Raw genomic sequence first — 18561 nt, forward strand, 5'->3', positions numbered from 1 at the left:
AAAAAAAGCTGCAATGCTGATGCAGTTAGAAATAAACCAAACAGACACAACCTACAGTAGAGAAAACAGCGATGCCCACAGAAGCAGCTCACCGATAACTCCACAGACTAAAATATACACTGCCTGGTTCACTAAAACTGAAAGACCAAGTGAAAATGAACAGCTTTTAAGAATAAAGTTTTTCATCTGAAAGTAGAGCGCTTACATGTATCAAAATTCCAAGCAGTGGATGCTTATGAGGGCAGTAATTGGAAAGAAAAATAACAGCTAAAAGCAGGCTAAGAGAAATTTGCTTGCATCAGTTCAGCAAAAAATGTAGTTCCTTTATGAAGGGCTTTCTTTGTAGCAATAGCGTAATTCTAAGCTTAGCAACCCCTTTATAAGGAACTAGATGTTTTCACTGAAAATAGAAGCTGACAGTCCACCTCTGTTCTTAGAGAAATATTATTTTAACCTAAAGAATTCCATAAAAACTGTAGCAGATAGCTTAGCATTTTTAAAAGGCTGCCTTTTAAAATTCTTTTTAAATGGACAAATAGTTCAGTAGAAGGCATTTTAATTTTTCATCTAACAGAACAGTCAGTGAGACAAGACCCAAATCAGATACCCGACTTTTTTCCCCTGCTTTAAGTGGTGACGTGTTTCTCAGAGAAGAAAAAGTACACAAACGACTGAATGTAAAATCTACATTAAAAGAGAAGGTCACCGATAATATTGTTTGGAACGTCACACGTAGGCCCACAGTATTTGTTCCATGGAAAGTATATTATATTAAATGTTAAACGGACATTCAATATAAAGAATTCTAAAGAGCTTCTTGTTTTGCGGTAAAAGGGGGAACGTGCACTAAGAGGTTGAACTGTGACAAGTGCAGAATAGTATCAATAATCCCATTATAACACCTGATTTGTCAAACTTGTCTCTACAAGTTATTCTAAAATTCACAATAGTGTTCTTAACCGTTTATGAAATGGAGCAGATCACGTCTTTGTAGCATTCACAGCCACTGATTCTCCATGCTTTGTTGGAAAGAATGGCATGAATAGCTACTAAGTCTTACACTTCATTTTCTTCAACCTCTTATTGATATCCCGGTGTTTTGAATGGTGTTCAACTATAGGAGAATATAATACAAAGGTAATATCAAGCAGGTGCTTTCTTTCTGGAACCAGCAAGTTCTGTTGATGTATTATGCAGCATCATGGCTTAACGGATCAAACCAGGTCATCAATATGCATGATGTCCACATCAGGCAGTGACCAGGAAGCGGTACAGATCCTCTCCTGAAAGATGGAAAATCTGTCGAGCTGAGATTTAAGAGAAACCAACAAACCAGTCCAGACTCCAGGTGTATCTGAAACCATGTGCATATGCACATTCCACATCAAATATGAGATTCCTCAGGAAAATGGTACAGAATGAAGACACTTATTTAGAGTGATTACTCATTAATAAATACACATTTCTTATGATCCAGGTTGAAAAAACAGGTTTTCCTCTTAGTTTTGTACCTTAACTGAATGAATTCAAAGCTCTTTTAGAGATCACCATGGATTACCCAGAAGAAATATCATAAACTAAATGATGGCATAGAATTTAAAAAAAAAAAACAACAACAAAAAAACAACCCAACAAAAGTTATTTTGCCAAGGAGATACTTGAAAGATACTTTTTTCCTTTTTTCCTGGTAGAAAGTTTTCTTCCAGAAAAATTTTTTGGGAGCTATTACTAATTGCAGGACACCTCTAGAAAGTAAAACATAAGAAGGTTCTTAACTTAAAAGGGGGGGGGGGGGGAGGGGTGTTTAAACAGAAAATGAAAGCACACAGCAAGACAACTGTTTAGACTTGCAGTTAGACAAACACAGATTATTAAATTCTTCAACTGAAATGTGGGGATGCCTTATAGGTCACTGATCTTAACCTGATTAAGTTGTGTCAGCAGAGAACATCTCAAAGATATGCAACAATTCTCTCCAGCTCTTTAAAAGAAATTAATTACTCCAAAATAAAAATGAGCAAAACAAGCAGCAAAAATTTAGACAGAGACAAATAAATTTGTCAGATAATGAAACAAAAGTCACAATTCGTGTAGAAGGCTTTAAGAAAAAAAATATACAAAATGGAAAAGAGAGGAAATAGAGGCTACTAAGAAATTCAAATCGGGGAGAGGGAAATTCTGTTGGCTGATGGAACGATGGCCGAGTGGGAATTAGCAGTAATACAGGCCCACTATCAGGTGTGGAGATTATAAATGGACTTTAAAAAAAAGCAAACATGATCAATATCTATATTCTGTATTGGGAAAGCAGCAGCTTATGTTTTAGCACAAGCCAGCACATTAGTACCATGAAGAATGTGCTACATTAATAAGGAAAAAGACTTTCTTATCAACACACCCATAAAACTCACATCTTAAGAGAGAAAGCTTTTAACACACTGATGTTCATTTTTATAAATACTGGAATATCAGAAGACAAGATAAATGTACATGGAGATGCTCTTCCTCATGTAAGAAAACACTATTTAATAAACATTTGGACCAACCGGAGTCTGGTTTTTGCAAAAATAAAGCAAGTCATATTCTTATGAGAACCACTCTTGAACATTTCCCACCATTTTTTCCACTTGATTCATATGTCAGTGTGTCATAGCAAAGAGTCATAGGTCAGTATGTGAAGACTGCAAATCTATTATGCATTAATGAGGTAGACGCAACGCATTTTCATGAAGCATTTGTCCCAGTACCTAATGAAATTTTAATTTAAAAACAACATTAGATACCAGTAACTAAGACTTCAAAACACAGTTGTCAAAAGAATCATTGATCTAAGCCATGTTCACTTGAGTTTTCCAAGCACCTGCAGAAGGCCCTCTTAGTATTCTGTGCTTTCATCAACTAAAGACAACAAAAATCAGCAAAGGAGTAACTAACCAAGAGGACAAAACAGTCACAAAAAAGAATATGAGTCTCTCGGTAAACTAGAAAAGTTCAAACAAGATGTGTTCTCAGACAGTTCTTCAGGCTTGCATCAAGAATGCATGTAGTAAAGTGCTTCAAGAGTAACAGATGCCCACGGGCAGGACTGCTGGAGCTGGAAGGTGGAAAGCGAGAACTCTCACAGGTTGTCCAGTGCTTCAAGTGCCAGTGGTGACATGGATGTCACAACCAAAAACATCATGTCCCAGAAAGCATCAGCTACTTGGGAAGGCTCTACGTCCTCCCTACTTTCTGAGGTTAATGAAAAAGCGTACTTTTTTCTTTTACTCCCAGAAACCTGCTCATTTTTTTTAATATATATTTTTATTCTTCTTCCGCAGGAAGAAGTCTTCAGAAAGAAGCGCAGTATGTTTATAAGCAAACCTGCCTGATGTGGTTTTCTATGACAGATGGGATCAACCAGAGCAAGATTCCAAAGCGGGAGAAACAGAAGAGCCTCACAGCCCCAAGTATACACGAGGGAATATCACTCAGTGAAGGAACAGGCCTGAATGGCTCCGGCATTTTTGCATTTGGATCCGGAGGTTTCTTGGATACAGCTTTTCCCCCTCCCCCAACTAGCTGTGCCAACAAGGCTTAAGGGAGTAACATCCAAAATAAAGTTACACACGAAGCTTCAGTGGGTCTGCTGACTTTTCCTATAGAAATTCCTACAAAGGGAAAGGCAGAAAATTCAATTCAGACCTTGGATTGTAAGATTTCAGTAGCTCTTATCTCTGTACAGGTAAGAAATGAACTCTCCTAAATCAAAGAGGTGCCATATTCACACAGCCACGACAGGGAAAAACTGAAGCTGGAAAAAGGCCATGCAGAAAGTCTCCCTCCAGGCTCTGATGGTGAGGCCACAGCTCTGGCGTGGGAGGAGAACATTCCCCAGCGATGGAGGACAAAAATGTGGTTTTTCATATTCAGTAAAAGAACAACTGAAAAATTATTAAAATGCCATGCAATACTATTGATAAAACATGAAGCTACCTCAAACCTACTGACATACTTTTGAGTAGCACACGTGGACCATCTCAAGCCTCTGGGATCACTTCACACAGCCAGTGTGAGCCAGGCTGGACGTGGCTTTCTAAAGAGATCTAAAACAGTACAGTAAAGATACTGAAAATGTCAAGGGAAGGATTATATAAAGAAAACTCAGAAATTTAAAGGCTTCCTTTTAGCATTTTTTGTCTGTCTTTCAAAAGAGACAGCAATGATAAAGCTAACACCTGCAGAGATGCAGTGAGATCATTTATGGAAACAGATTTCACTCTGAATTTTTCCTAATGTTTCCTACAGAAAGTTTGAAAATACAATAAACACAAAGAAGGATTTCAAAGCAATTTGCTATCTTCCACAGTAACTGCTATCAAGTACATCCAGATATAGCAACCATTCATATCTCTGCCCAGTACGGAAATTTCTACATAGTCTACTCATTTACTACAAGCGGAAGTTTCTCTGCAGAGAAACCACGGAACGATAGCCAAGTTTCTTCAAAAGATAAGCTGAGAAGAAACTAGTTTCCATATGTCTGCTAATTACCAACTAAACGCCTCCTCACATGATCTGGAGTACAGAATTCAAAGCTCTTAATACCCTAAAAGATAAGTATGCCTAAGTCTTAAAAATACATCTTCCCCCCACCCCCTGAAAGCTCATTTCACAGGTATTTTTTAAATTACTGCTTGATTACAAAAGTCATCCATTTCAGCCATAAAGCAAACACAAGACAAATGACTAAAATATTACAGAAATACTCTAGAGAGAGATTTACCGCAGCAGTAAATCTAACATAATCTTCAAAGGAAGAAACAAATTAAGTTCATCGGTTAACAGGCTACTGACCAGTCAATCTATGGCTGCTTCTTGTTTGTCCCCAAGTCGGGGACCCACCCTTACAGTCTACAATCTCTTCCTGCTCCCCAACAGGCCACAGTAACCTTCTGTATCCTTTGGGCTGAAAAAAAAAAGCCCAAACAAAACCAAACATTCTGCCCAGTCTACAGGGAATGAACTAATAGAAAGTTGCTTGTTGGATTTTCAAGGCAGGTACCTCGAAGTTTATTTTACTGGTGCCCCAGGGGTTAGCTAGCTGCTGAGTCAGAGGGCAGACTTCGTTTCACCCTGAAATTTTTTTTATTCCAAACCTGTTGTAAGGTTGTGCTGGCCAAGCTGCAGTTTTGCCACGTGGGAATTCTGAATCAATCCAGGGAACTTGCGTTCAGTTCCGAAATGGTTGCATTTAGAGAGCTCTCTAGCACCTTCCCCATGCCTCACAGACATTGCTGTTCCCCTGTTGTGTCTGCCATCCCCCTGCTCTTACAGTTAATACTGCAACATTGGAATAAAGCAATATCGTTTCAAGAGAGAAGTACTTCACCTAGCACCTTACTTTTCTTTCTTGAAAGATTTCTACTTTTATTCCAAGTGGAGCAATTTCATTTTCAAGAAGGTTGTCTGCAATCTACTAAAGCACACCTTACCACTTTCTAATATGCCCGCAGACGTACTTTACAAATAAATACTTGTACAGGGCTCCTCCTTTATAACCCTCAAAGCATTTTACAAGGCAAAGGAGGAAAAATTATTGGTATTCTATTGCTGAAGCAAAAGTTGCATTAACTGCCAAAGGCTTCCATTAAAAAAAAAAAAAAATATGTATTTTTATAATAATATATATATATATATAATTATATATATATAATTATATATATATATATATAATAATATATATATATTTCAAAAGACCAGGGATCTAGTTCCCATTCTAACAAAAAGACCCATATTATGTTGGGTAAAAGGTACTCAATTTCTCTAATTCCTTATTAGGGAAATACCATCACCTTCCCAGTCTTCACAGTACAAGGATAAATCGGTTAACATTTGCAAAGCGTTGGACTCCATGGTAAAGAGCAGCAAAGAAAAAAAATTAGCCACAGCACAAGTTAGTAAGACATGGGGGGAAATATCTGGTTTTAACCCTTAGAATTTTAATCCACTGAAAAACTTAAAAAGGCCACTCTCTTACGTAAAGCAGCCTAGCATCCTTGCGAGAAAAAGAAACAGTCAGCTTCTATCTTCTGATTTTAAACAATGGAAAAGCAATACAGTAAGGGAAAAAAAATCAAGCAACTATTTGGGCACTGCAGTCCATAAATATTATTTAGATATCTGAAATAAATTAAACATTATATTTATATATAAAGCACATACATAATAAATAATGTATACACACACACACGTTCTGTATACACAAAAATTGCTATTGGAATATTGCACAGTTCAATTACTTTTCTAGAAAAGAGGTATCCACATATTGCGATGTCTTGAAAGAAGGGTTTTTTCAAGCCTGGTGAGACACTGGCGGGGTGAGGAGACGCTGGTAAAGGCAATTGCGCTATCTGCTTACATCCACCCTTCCTCTTGCCTTTACGCTCCTCTCTCCCCTCCACCTCCTCTCCCTCCACCAGCTGCTCTGACAGGCTGCTGTTTTCTTTGGCGTTCATCTTATTTTAAGGCTCCTCTCCTGATGATTGTCATCGATATGACCAGCACCAAAGGATGCGCTTGCACTTCACTCATAGCTGCCAATAGGAATGCGTGGATATAAACTATACTACCTTTTATTTTCTCCGTATTTTGAAATGTTTCCAATGTATCGAGTTTCTCATTGCAACAGACTATCTAAGCAGCAAGAAGCAGCTATCAACAGCCAGTGACCTGTCCACTCTCTCCTGATCACAGATAAGATAGCTGGTTTTGCTGAGCACGCCTATCTCTTCAAAGTTAACTCGACCTCCAGAAAAAACAGACAGGAAAAAAAAAACCCCATAACAATTAGTGCCCCTTTTTTTTTTTTAAGTCTGAAAAGAAACTTCTATGTGCAACTCAGTTCAAATGTAAAGCTCTTGTGCAGCTCACAGAACGGGCTTTCCTACCTCTTTTCTACGTCATCGATGCCTTCAGTGTAGGTACTACAGTTAGCAACTGAATTTGCAGGCACTGAAATGAGTAGCATGTTTCACAGCTCAAGCTCTTTGACGTTACTTGCAAACCGAAAAAGATAACAACACGCCGACTGCCTGGAGTCATGTTTTACTCTGAAACAACGGTCGCTAAACAGCGACCAAAACCAAAGCATGACAGCACGTGACAAGGAAGGTCGCCTCTGTGTTCTCAGGATGTGACACAGACTAGGAAAGGCTGTTGTCAAGCTACAAGTGTTAAACAATAATAAAAAGTACAGCAGAGGTGTAATTATGATCTCAAATTTTTTTCCCCCATTTTATGTATTTAACAAGCCAGGTAAACCAGTTTTTTACTAGGTAGCAGCGAAAGCACGCATTCACCAAGTTCTACTTCCACCTAACAAAAGAGTATTCTCAGCCACTGATTTCAGCTAGCTTATTAATCAAGGAGAATAGCTAATAATAATAACACCACAAAATTGCAATTTAAATGCTATTACTAGGAACACTGTTAATGGGAAATGAGAGCCTTTCTATACTCTCCATTCTGAACATTAAGGTAAGCCTTTGAGCTCACCTGTATTAAATGTGTATTAAATAATGCAGTACTGAAAATGAGTGAAATAGCTTAGTGTATATTAACAACAGATGTAGAAAGGACTGCAGGATTGCAGTACTAGGGCTGATATATCCAATACTTCTCCCATTTATACCACAGCACAGCCTAGAAAAGCCAGTGAAGAACCCACTGGAGACAGACAACACACAGAAAAACAGCTCAGAAAAGCTTCAACAGCAACAGGTACAATATAGTGAAGAGAGTCAGTAAAAAATCCCCTGATAAAATAAGACACAGGGCAATTTACATACAGATCCTGTAGTTCACCACATACATTCAAGCCACTTACCATGTAATTAGGGATAAATTATAAACACTGAACCATGGTATTTCACTAGCATTTGTACAGGTTCTCCTTCCCTAAACAAAAGCACTCTGTGTAGAGAAACTTGGCACCCAAGCGCAGCGCATCAGCATACAAGTTTTTTTAAATCAACACAGCATTCAGTTCTGGGAAACTTATTTTCACTGTCCACCCTTCCACTTCTTTTTTTTAGCTTGCCAAAAAAGTCATAAGTTAGAATATTCCGAGTTCTCTAAGGTGACAAAAGGCATTTGGACAGAATCCGTGAAAAGATTTAGAAATCTTGCTTCAGAAACTAACTACTGAGAATTTCCAGTGCCCTTTATAACTGGTTTAAAAGGAATCTCCCACTGTTGATGAATACGACTTCACATTTATTTTGATTACAACTGCTCTCACCAAAAGGCTCTATGTGAAATTTTATTACCATCTCAAAAACAGAAATCCTTTTACAGGCCCAAGAAGAAACATCCAACATTGTTCTTGAACTGTACACTTATCAGCAAACCAAGGAAGCGATCCCACAAGACTTCATTCATATAAGCAGCCATTCAATGAATCTCAAATGATGCAGCTGTATTGCTGGAAAGTTGGGGTTTTTTAAATGCAAGTATCTGAAAGCCTCAGTTGTTAAGACTGAGCCTTCCGAATCTGAGAATGTAATTATTTTTCCAACTTATCAAGACTATTCCCTAAACGCAGCAACTGCTATAAGTGCCTCTGCATAAAAAAAATTCCCAGTGTAGAATGGATAAAGGTATTAAGAATTGATCTTAAATTCTCTACAATGTCATTACAAAAATCACTAAAGAATATATACTTTTAATCAAAGTTTCATTAGGCATATATCAATTCTGTCATTGAAAAATTGCTATATTTAATCAAATTAAGTGCAACTGCCGATGTAATCAACGTACGCTAATGTAAATTCATGTACAGTGAAAGAACTGGAGCACCAGTCACCGCAGACCCTTACAGCACCACTGTGAGCGTTTGGATTACATTCAGTACAAATTTCATTTGCTTTACTAAGCGTTTTGAGCTAAGTTTTGGGCTGAGCCCACAGGCAGAAAATCTAAGACTAGAAAATGTGTACATGGCAGTTTCAAAGTATACAGAAATCCTCCTTCGTAAACTGACAGTAAAGTCTGGCCCGCAGAAAACGTTTGTTCTGTACATACTTGTGGGCGATGCAGCACCGATGACTGAAAGGATGCTTAACACAACAGCCTACAAACTACATTTGGAAACATCCTAGCGACAGCTTGTGTTTTCACATTTCACTTCTGTCCCTGCCCCACTGTCAACAATTGCAACGTCAGGCACATCTCCAGTTGTACTTATTGTATATTGAGCTCCACAAGCTCCCTCACTTGTATTTTATTCTAACTTTAATCTATTTAAAAATACATTAATTTGTTTTAAATCTGTTGTACTTGGACTTAAGCTCCAAGAGCCTCTACTGTAAATTAAGCAGGCAGCTGCCCCTTATTAGATGCTTTCTAATTTTGGAACAAGGGAGAAAAAAAACAACAAAAAAAATCAATCCTCCCTCCTTTCTCACAAACAAATCAAAATTCTTTCCACTCCCTATCACAAGCATGAGGCCAAATCTGGCTGCTTTTATTTCAGATGAATGGGAAGCTGCTCTTACTAAAGAATGTGAATGTAAATTTATTTTGGACTGAGTATGCCAGAACACGTTTCCTCTCCTCTAACTGACCTGATTTTACTTTTTACTCAAGTTTCGCTGAGAAAACCTCAAAGAGTTGATTGACTTTATAACAATTTGAAAAAAATGTTAAAAATGTCTTCTGTAGCCAAGAACTTCCTCAGGCCAAAATGTCCATGAAAACACAGAATGGGCCTAAATCCTGCATAGGCCAAACTTTCTCGTTCAGAATTTCCACCGGATACTTTCATACTAAGCAAATTATGGAGAGGATAAATGAAAAAACATACACTGGAAAATCCGCTAATGAATAAATTACCTGAAGAGAACAATGCCATAGACATTAAAATTATTCCAGAGCCTACCTGTGCATATTCTTTCTCTATTGCAGCTCTTTTCTGACTGAATGCTCTGAAAGAGAAAAAACAAAAAATCCATTAATATATACAGCAAAACATTATAAATTCTATATTTTGCTTAAAAGGATTTTCTGCTAGACAGTCTTTATAGTTAAGTGAGCAACAAAAAAGCGAAATAGTTTGACAACTGTATATCAGTAGCCTAGCAACGAGCGCATGTGGACTTCACATATGCGGTGTTCAAATTTCCAAGTTTTATTGGATAAATTCTGTTCCCAGGACTACCGGTGTAAATACCGTTTACTTCATTAAAGGCTCATCAGCTTTCCACTGGTATAGCCTAGTGAAGAACTTGGTAGCACAGAACAGAATTTGGCTTTATGCATCTAGACAGACTTACTTATTTTTTTCTTTAAAAAAAGAAAAAAGAAAGTCCTGTTTCCTCAACAGCAAGTAAAGACACCAGATTCACAGTTGTAGTCACAAGACTAACAGCCTCTCTTTAAACCCATGCTGTCCCACAGCAATATCCTGATTTACCCATTAATGTAGCTCTAGCACATTAAACCCACTTAACTCAAACGGTGCCAGTCATTGGTGTGGAATGTCATTCCACATTAACATCAGTGCTGCACTCTCATGTAGGGGCTCAAGATGTACCATCTCCACGTATTTTGAAACAGAGGGTTTCAACACTATCACCGTTATAACAGGAAGAAGGTTCAAATACCTAGATGTGTCAAGGCTCTTTCTTCAACAGCTTAAGCTAGTCCCTCTTTATCCCTTGAACAGCCAAAGCAGAGTAATTTTCTTCAAGCTATAGTATAACCTACTAAGCTTAAGGCTATGCCATCAGCAAAAGAAAATCTAATTCTATTTAAATTAGTTACACAATAATTATGGTGACATGTTAATAAAAAAATCCTCAGGAACATCCTATAATAAGGTTAACTCAATAAACACAAACAAAAGGAGCTCTGAACAGGCTCTTTCTACTCCTGTCTACTCCATTTCACCCATGAAGACCATCCACATGCTGATAGGGTGTTCCAGGCTCAGTCGCCCCAACGGGGTGCAAAACAAAAGTCTAAATGCATTGTGATTGCTTAAAATTCTTTCCAGATTAATGATAGCCCAAAAAGCTGGCCATATTCCAACCCAAATAATTACATCCCATCTTCCTAAACCCCCCCTGTGTAGCTCAGGTGGGTACCCAGGGCTGCACAACTGTGCCATACGGAACTCCCCTATATGAACAGGTAAAGTTGTCCGAGTCGCTTGTAAATGAATGTACTTTGTAAAGCATTCAAGGTATTTCATCTAATATCCCAAAACGATTTATTTTAGGCTCTCCTGTTCCAAAATCCAATATCCCCGTCAGTTTAGCAAACATCTAAAAAACAAACTATCCTTCTATAAGAGCTTACCTTTCTTTCAGTCTAAGTATAAATAACTGCAGAAATAACTACTAGGAATAACTGAAATGTGTTATCAATATTGAAAAGGTAAAAGAGAACAAGCACCTGTCTTTGAAACGTAAATCTGGGAAGACTTTAGGCAAAAGCAGTTATTTTCCAATTCTCAGCTAATCTTATTTAAAAACATATAATCAGAGCTAAATGTTAAGGATACTCACTTTACACAAAACCTGGATATGAGCTGTATATTTCACCATGAGGTTTTTTTTTCCCCCCATACAAAACAAATTCCACTTCAACAAATTGCATAACAATAATTGCGACAAGCCGGAAGCCTAAGATATCCCCTAAAAACCTTCTACATTAAAAGGTTTACACTAGAGAAGGAAAACAAAAGCATTCAACTGGCCCTAGTGCGGAATTACAAAATACCATGCAAATCAAATTTACTCGCAAAACCGACAGAAATCTTGGACTTGGAACAACTGCAAGCTCCAGCATGAAGAAGAAAATGTATTGTACAGAAGCAACTCCATAAATTAGAAACATTTTAGAGTAGGTTTAGATTTTGTTCAGTATTTTAAATGGGGTTTTACAAAAAAAGTTGGCAAGACAGCACATAATTCAATTTATACAATACTTCAATTTCTGTTTGATCTATGTTTTGGTGAATGAAGAAAATGGTAAGTACTGCAAGACCGGCAGGATCAGCCGTCTGCATTCCTTGAAGCTGGTGTTCTCTGCTGCTTTGTGACTGCATTTCCCTCGATTAGTCAAACACAAAGCTGTTTTTAACCTCAGGACCATTTATACAGGAATCCTTTTATGACAACCATAAATATATTACAAAACATGACGAAATATGAAACTGAAGCAGACAAATTTCCCAGGAGAAAATTATTTTGAGCAGGGAAAAAAAAGGTCTGACTAATAAATGCATCATAGTTTCTTAACTTGGGAAACCTGAAAACTTTCATGTGTATATCTTGATTTTATGTGCAAAGCTGGGATATTCTTGACCTTCTTGTCATTTAAGATGGAATTTCAAGTTCATTCATATAAGGAAATGTTTGGTTCCATAAGCTAATAAAATGTTCTCTCACTGCTACTGAAAAGTTTTTAAGAAATGAATTAGGGGGGGTCTGCAAGAAAGCAGGAACATCATTTAGGGTTTCTTTAAACTAGGATATATTAATATCTGCTATTACATCTTTTTCTCAAATTAACCATTAATTAAGTGCAAGAAACACCAGAATTGCATGCCCCCAAAAATGTATTAGTTTTTGTTTCTGGACAGTAATTCCTAAATATCATCTCTATCCTGCAAACATTAATTCATGTGATATGCTTATTCCCTTTGCTCCACTAAAAATCATTCAAAAGTGTTTAAAGTCTTTGACAGTTTAAGAAGAGGGTGAGAAAGAATACATATAAAGAAATTCAACAATATTTGGTGTATATAATCAAGCTAAGACCATTTTTCATTTAAGTATGATACTTGCCACAATCCTCACACTGCAGGAAAATCCTGACTTAGTCTCCAAAAAAAGAACACCAATAAAAAATGTTTACGCTCACCATCAGGACAAGAAGCCGCCATTTAAAAGAAACATTGTTTTATTACACATCCGGAGTGTGACCAGGCGCCTGTCTTTAAAAAAGCCTGCTGCTGGGGAAGACTGCTGCAAGCCTGAAGGAAAAGTCACACTCAGGAAAGTTATTTCAATGGTTTCAAAATACATGATTTAACACCAAGAGGTGACACCAGCCACCCACAGCATTTCCTCACATGCTGCTGCCTACAGCCCCTTCCGTGGTTTACGGCTCCGTATGACTAGAATGAACCTAATCCTGGAGGGATTATGAAAGAATATTCTTCCCGAAGCACAAACAGCTAGAGAAGCTCTGCAGAGAAGGGTTGTCCTCCTTTGAAATGGCAGTAATTGGCCAAGTCTGGCTGAAAAGAGAGCAGTGGGGTTAGAGAACAGTTGCTCCTATTAGGACAATAAGGACTAAATGTGGGGTTGGAAAGGACTTCTCTTTCAGACTAAAAACTACGAAGAATATCTGAAGAGGAGGAGGGTGGAGATTTTTCTGCTGCATAGCAGGACTTTGTCCACCTACATCTTCTCCTTACATTCCTCACCAGGCTTCTGACCTGGGATAACACACTCCAAGGTGCACCACGAGGCTGAGCTGGTCGCTTTGCTTCCTGAGGAAGGAAATTCTTTGGTCTTAATTCACATGACTTTATGCGATGAAAAATATCTGGATGAAATGTAATGATCTATTGTATTAAAGAAATTAAGATTATGTGATCTAACTTTCCCTTGGGCTCTGTGAAACAGTGGAACTGTAAGGGAGAAGGGGAAAGAAAACTACACTTACTGTCATCCTCACTTTGCCAATGCTACTTTTACTAGTGCCGAACTCTCATTGTCATGGCAAATTCCCAAACACGAATTCCAGCAACTCTTAGGTATTTAAATTACTCATATCAATTTAAGGTAACAGATGTTATGAAATATTCAGGTATATTTTTAACTTTTCATTGTAAATAAGCATAACTGTGAACTAAGAAGTCAGGGTGGTGGAGAATGATACTTCAGGAAGTTTTCCTATAGAGCTGTCAGTCACCAGGAGAAACAGATGGGCTCACCCTGGTACATAGATGGCCACTTGGGCTGGAAATGTCTAAAGCTCCCACTTCCATGAAAAAATCAGTATATTAACATTAAAATATATATTAGTGTTATATAAAACAATGTTACATTTGCCAAGATTATCCAGTCATACAAATCTAAGGATGAAAGTCACAGCTTACACAGTAAAAACAGTTAAACACAGTGACACCCTGAAAATCAGAAAGCTAATTACTCTCTATAATAAAAAGTTAATTTAACTACATCTAAAGAGCTATGCAAAAATGTAAACAGACACCTCATGTACAGGTCTCCTGAATAAAAGAAGGGGCTAAATTTGCATAGGTGAATGTATTTCCATTTCAAGGCTGAGAAATTCAACAGTGAGCAGGGGCCTGAATCACATTTGGAATGAGTCCTTGTGCAAGATCACGATAATGGTCAAAAACCAGATGTATTAACTGGCAAGTTGGTACAACTCACCTAGCACTAGCAGTTGTGTTAATGCATTTTTTTGGCTATGGACACCCAGATAAATTGTTTAGAAATTTTAATGAAAAAGAAAAAATTCCTTACAATGTATACAGCTATGCAAAGCACCAGAAAACGTACAAATTAATCACAACCAAAACATCTGAAAATGTTAAGACTAAAGAAATGCACCTGTTTTAACTGACCTTGACCAAAGAAAGTCCCCAACCGCTACACTAACAAAAGCAAGGAGTGGCAATGAGAAAAAAAACGTGCTCAGCTCTACAGAGACTGGATTTCCCAGATCAGCAGAACACAGAGCAACAGAATTGACACTTTCAGTGCCATTTAACTGAAAGATGATGAAAGGAAGGGGGGAAAAAAAATTGCACATGCACACACCTCATGGTGACAGTAATTCTCCAAAACCTTTTTTTAATCCTTTTAATACAGGCTACTGTATCCCTAACAGAATCAAAACAATAGTCTGTATCGTTTTTTCTTTGCTTTACCAACTGTGGCTCTCCCCAAGTCGACAGAAAGTGAAACCCACATTAAATGATGCAGATCAATAGAGTAGATCTGTAAAGCCCCAATACAATGAGAAAAGGAATGGGGAAAAAAAAAAAGAAGGGTGGAGGAATAAAAGATTTTCCATTGTTTCAGTTTTACAGGGTATTAAGGCAATTTCAAAATTCAGTTTAGAAATGAATTCACCCCATCAAAACTTCTTGAAGTAAATCTACTGAGGAATTTTAGAGCACACTGCAACTGATTTTAAACTGACTCAATCCCCCAACACTCAAGGAGGTGAATCAGTGAATTATGAAATACCCCAACATTTCCAGCTTCCCAAAAAGTAGATCAAGAATAATTCATGACATCTAGGACACATGCCAGCAGAAAATGACGACTTTGCAACTTCTGTTTACAATGTGCACTGGTAGCCCACACGCTCAGGGTGCAATGATGTCCAAACTAGTACTACACTGGTTTTCTTTTTTTTTAAGAAGAAAGGATACACTAACTCCAAAACTTTCCTAGTAATATTAAAACAGACAGCTCTCATTAAAAAAAAAAGGCAAGAAAAAAAAGGGGAGGCAACTCCAGAAAACTCAAAAGCCACTATTATGTATTAAAGTAGAAATACACTGCTGGCTTTGTTCATTCTTTTTGCCCCATTCAGAGAAGAGACAAACCAAAACCACTATTGAACAATCCAAAAACCACCTATCTAACAGTGAATACATGCATGAACACAGTCTCTTAGCAGGAAAAAAAACTCCCAATCTACCTTTGAAGAAAAAAAAACCTGCACGCAGCAAGTTAAAATACAGTGTTTGATATCAATTCCCTGCCTCCCTTAACTGACACACAGATCCAGAATGCCTTTTACAGTGATGAGATGTATTTATTCTAAGCAATGGAAATAGATCCTAATAGATGAGCAACAGGGGAGGAACCCTGATGGTGAACTACACGCACTTGAAATATTTATGTACAAGATGGCATTGAAATTTCCAGCTGGCCGCCCCAGCCGGGCCTGTTGCTCAAGGCCGGCGTGTCCCAGGGGCAGGACTTGGCATTTGCCTTTGTTGACCTTCATGAGGTTCCTGGCAGCCCATTTCTCCCATGTGCCAAGGTCACTCTGAACACAGCCCTGCCTAGCTATCAACCATTCTCTCCCAATTTGACACCCTTGATCAACTTGCTGAGAGCATGTTTCATCCTATCATCCAGGTTGTCATTAAAGTCATTAAACAATATTGATCTAGTATGGACCTCTGAGGGACACCCAGCTGGACTTTGTACTGCTCTCCACCACTCAGCGCTGGGAAGTCCAGCCAATTTTCCACCCACTTTATTGGCCACTTATCAGCCCATATGTCCCCAATGTGGCTATAAAGGTACTATGGGAGACTGTGTCAAAGGCCCTACTAAAGTCAACACGTACAACATACACTGCTGTCACTTTGCCCACATAGCCAGTTATCCCAGAAGGCAATCAGGCACAATTTGCCCTTGGTAAGTCCACGCTGGCTGCTCCCAATCACCTTCTTGCCCCTTCAAGAAATGGCTTCTTAGAAAAGAAGCCTTGGAAATGGCTTCTAGGAGGTTTTGCTCCATAATCTTCCCAGGAACTAAGGTAAAGCTGACCAGCTTGCTGCTCCCCAGATCCTCCTTTTAGCCATTTTTGAAAATGGGTATGCCATTTGCCTTCTTCCAGTCATCAGGAACCTCTCCCAATTGCCATAACCTTTCAAAGATGAGAGTGTGTGAATTACCTCACCACATTTCTGTAGTCCCAATAAGCTCACAGCTCTGCAACTGCACATGTATTTCCAATTCCTCCTGTTTGCTTCCCAGCTGCACAGGCTCATGTACAGGCACCTGCAACAGATCCCCAGTCATACTGGGGAAAGCCTCTTCCAGGACACTGTTCCCCAGACACTTCTTCATTAGATCCCATGCCTTTGCTTCAGGTTATGGTAACTCTCCCTTAGCAGACCTAGTTTACAGCCTTCCTCATTAGGTCTAGCTGTTGGCAAAGGCGCTTATGCCCCACCTTATCAGATGGATCCCATCCCTCCTCAGCAGTCCTTGTTTCAATGAGGCTTTCACGTTTATAAGATCCAAAGCCCTGTCTGCAACATCAGCTGCGCAGCCAGGCGCTGACCTGCTGGATGCGTCCACTCCTGCCCAAGCCCTTCACCTTCACAGGAAGGACTAAGGACACGTCCAAGGCCCCCTTGCCCTTCACACTTGTCCCCAGAGTTCTGCCATCACTCTTTACACATTCAAGGTCACCTCTGGTAGCTTCCTAGGTGCCCACATGGGCTAATAGTCCCCATGTTGGATGAGCCTTTGTAGTTGTTCTGCAGCCTCCTGGATCTAACCCCCCAGCAAACAACAAACCTCCCAAGATACCAAGTCAGCTCAGCACATGGATGCTTCCGTTTCCTGCAGGAAGGAGTCTCCAGTGACCATCACCTGCCTCTAATGGTACACAGTCTGTTCACTTCCTTACACAGCTCCTTTACTTGGTGACAACTCAGTGCTTTATCAGAGCACATCTCCCACAGGGGTGACGACTGTTGAGCCCAGCCCCAGGGAGAGGCACCATGCACACCTTGCAGCCCAAGACCTGGACAGTAGCATCCTCCGTCTGGGTTGAGACCTCTGTTGTGCCTGGAGTAGTTGCTCCCATTGATGTTCCCAACACTGTCATTGCTCAGTTTGAAGCAATTCCACATCTTGAGCAGATTCTTTGGCCCACCTTGTGCTCCGCTGTGCTATCTGCTACCTGTTAGCTGTACTCCAGGCTAGCAGCTATATAGCCGCGCTCCAAACATCTGTTGGAAGAGTTGCTCCCTGGTCATTCTGTTGAAGACAAAAGGTTTAAGTACTCCCCTGTCAGGAAAACAGCCAAGAGAAGCTGTCTGCTAGAGCCAGCAACAGCAAGCCAACAGCAGTGCCCAGAAGATCACTGCTGAAGAAGCGGCCTGAAAACTGCTGCACCAACTGCTATGTCAAGTATCAAACTCTGCTGCACTGTCTTGCCAATGCTAAGGGAAACCACAGTGGAAGCATGTGCGTGTGTAAGCAAAAGGCACAGCATACCAGAAGAAACATCTTAACACTTCAAAGGTAAAACAGCTAATGTTTAATAGACGGATAGTTACATTTGATATGGTCATAGCTGAATTAAAACCTTCTTTTTAATTCCATCTGCCACTGCAAAATCAAAAGGGGAGCAATCCTGAAATACCTGGGGGGGAAGGAGGGAGGGGGCCAAAACATTTTCTCCTCTTGTAGGAAAATAGGATTTCTTTAGGAATGCTGATGTTCTTGTTTGGAGGTTTAATTCACCGCTTTATCTGGATGCCTCATCCCGCTTTCCCCAGTAACATGAAAAACGCACCATAATGAATCAATACCATACAACTGAACAAGTGCTTTTACCTGTTTTTTTAATTTAAGGACAGGTGTGTCACTAACAAAGGCACAACGGAATTCAAAAGTACTTCAGCTAACATAAATCATCACTGTAGCCCAGTTTAGGCCAGCGGTTGGCAATAAATGCTGAGACAACATAGCACACTAGCAGCTGCATGCC

The 18561-nt window shown here is 39.1% G+C and overlaps 1 protein-coding gene across 2 annotated transcripts in view; it reads right to left on the reverse strand.

Moving 5' to 3' along the window:
• Positions 1 to 18561, reverse strand: part of FCHSD2 (FCH and double SH3 domains 2) — a 164694-nt gene that overhangs the window by 120542 nt on the left and 25591 nt on the right. For both annotated transcript variants that reach the window (XM_072850933.1, XM_072850932.1), the window contains exon 3: positions 9920 to 9965. In XM_072850933.1, the coding sequence (XP_072707034.1) occupies positions 9920 to 9965 (46 nt within the window). The remainder of the gene's footprint in view (positions 1 to 9919; positions 9966 to 18561) is intronic.

The sequence above is a fragment of the Ciconia boyciana genome, chromosome 1 (genome assembly GCF_034638445.1).
Source record: "Ciconia boyciana chromosome 1, ASM3463844v1, whole genome shotgun sequence".
NCBI lineage: Eukaryota > Metazoa > Chordata > Aves > Ciconiiformes > Ciconiidae > Ciconia > Ciconia boyciana.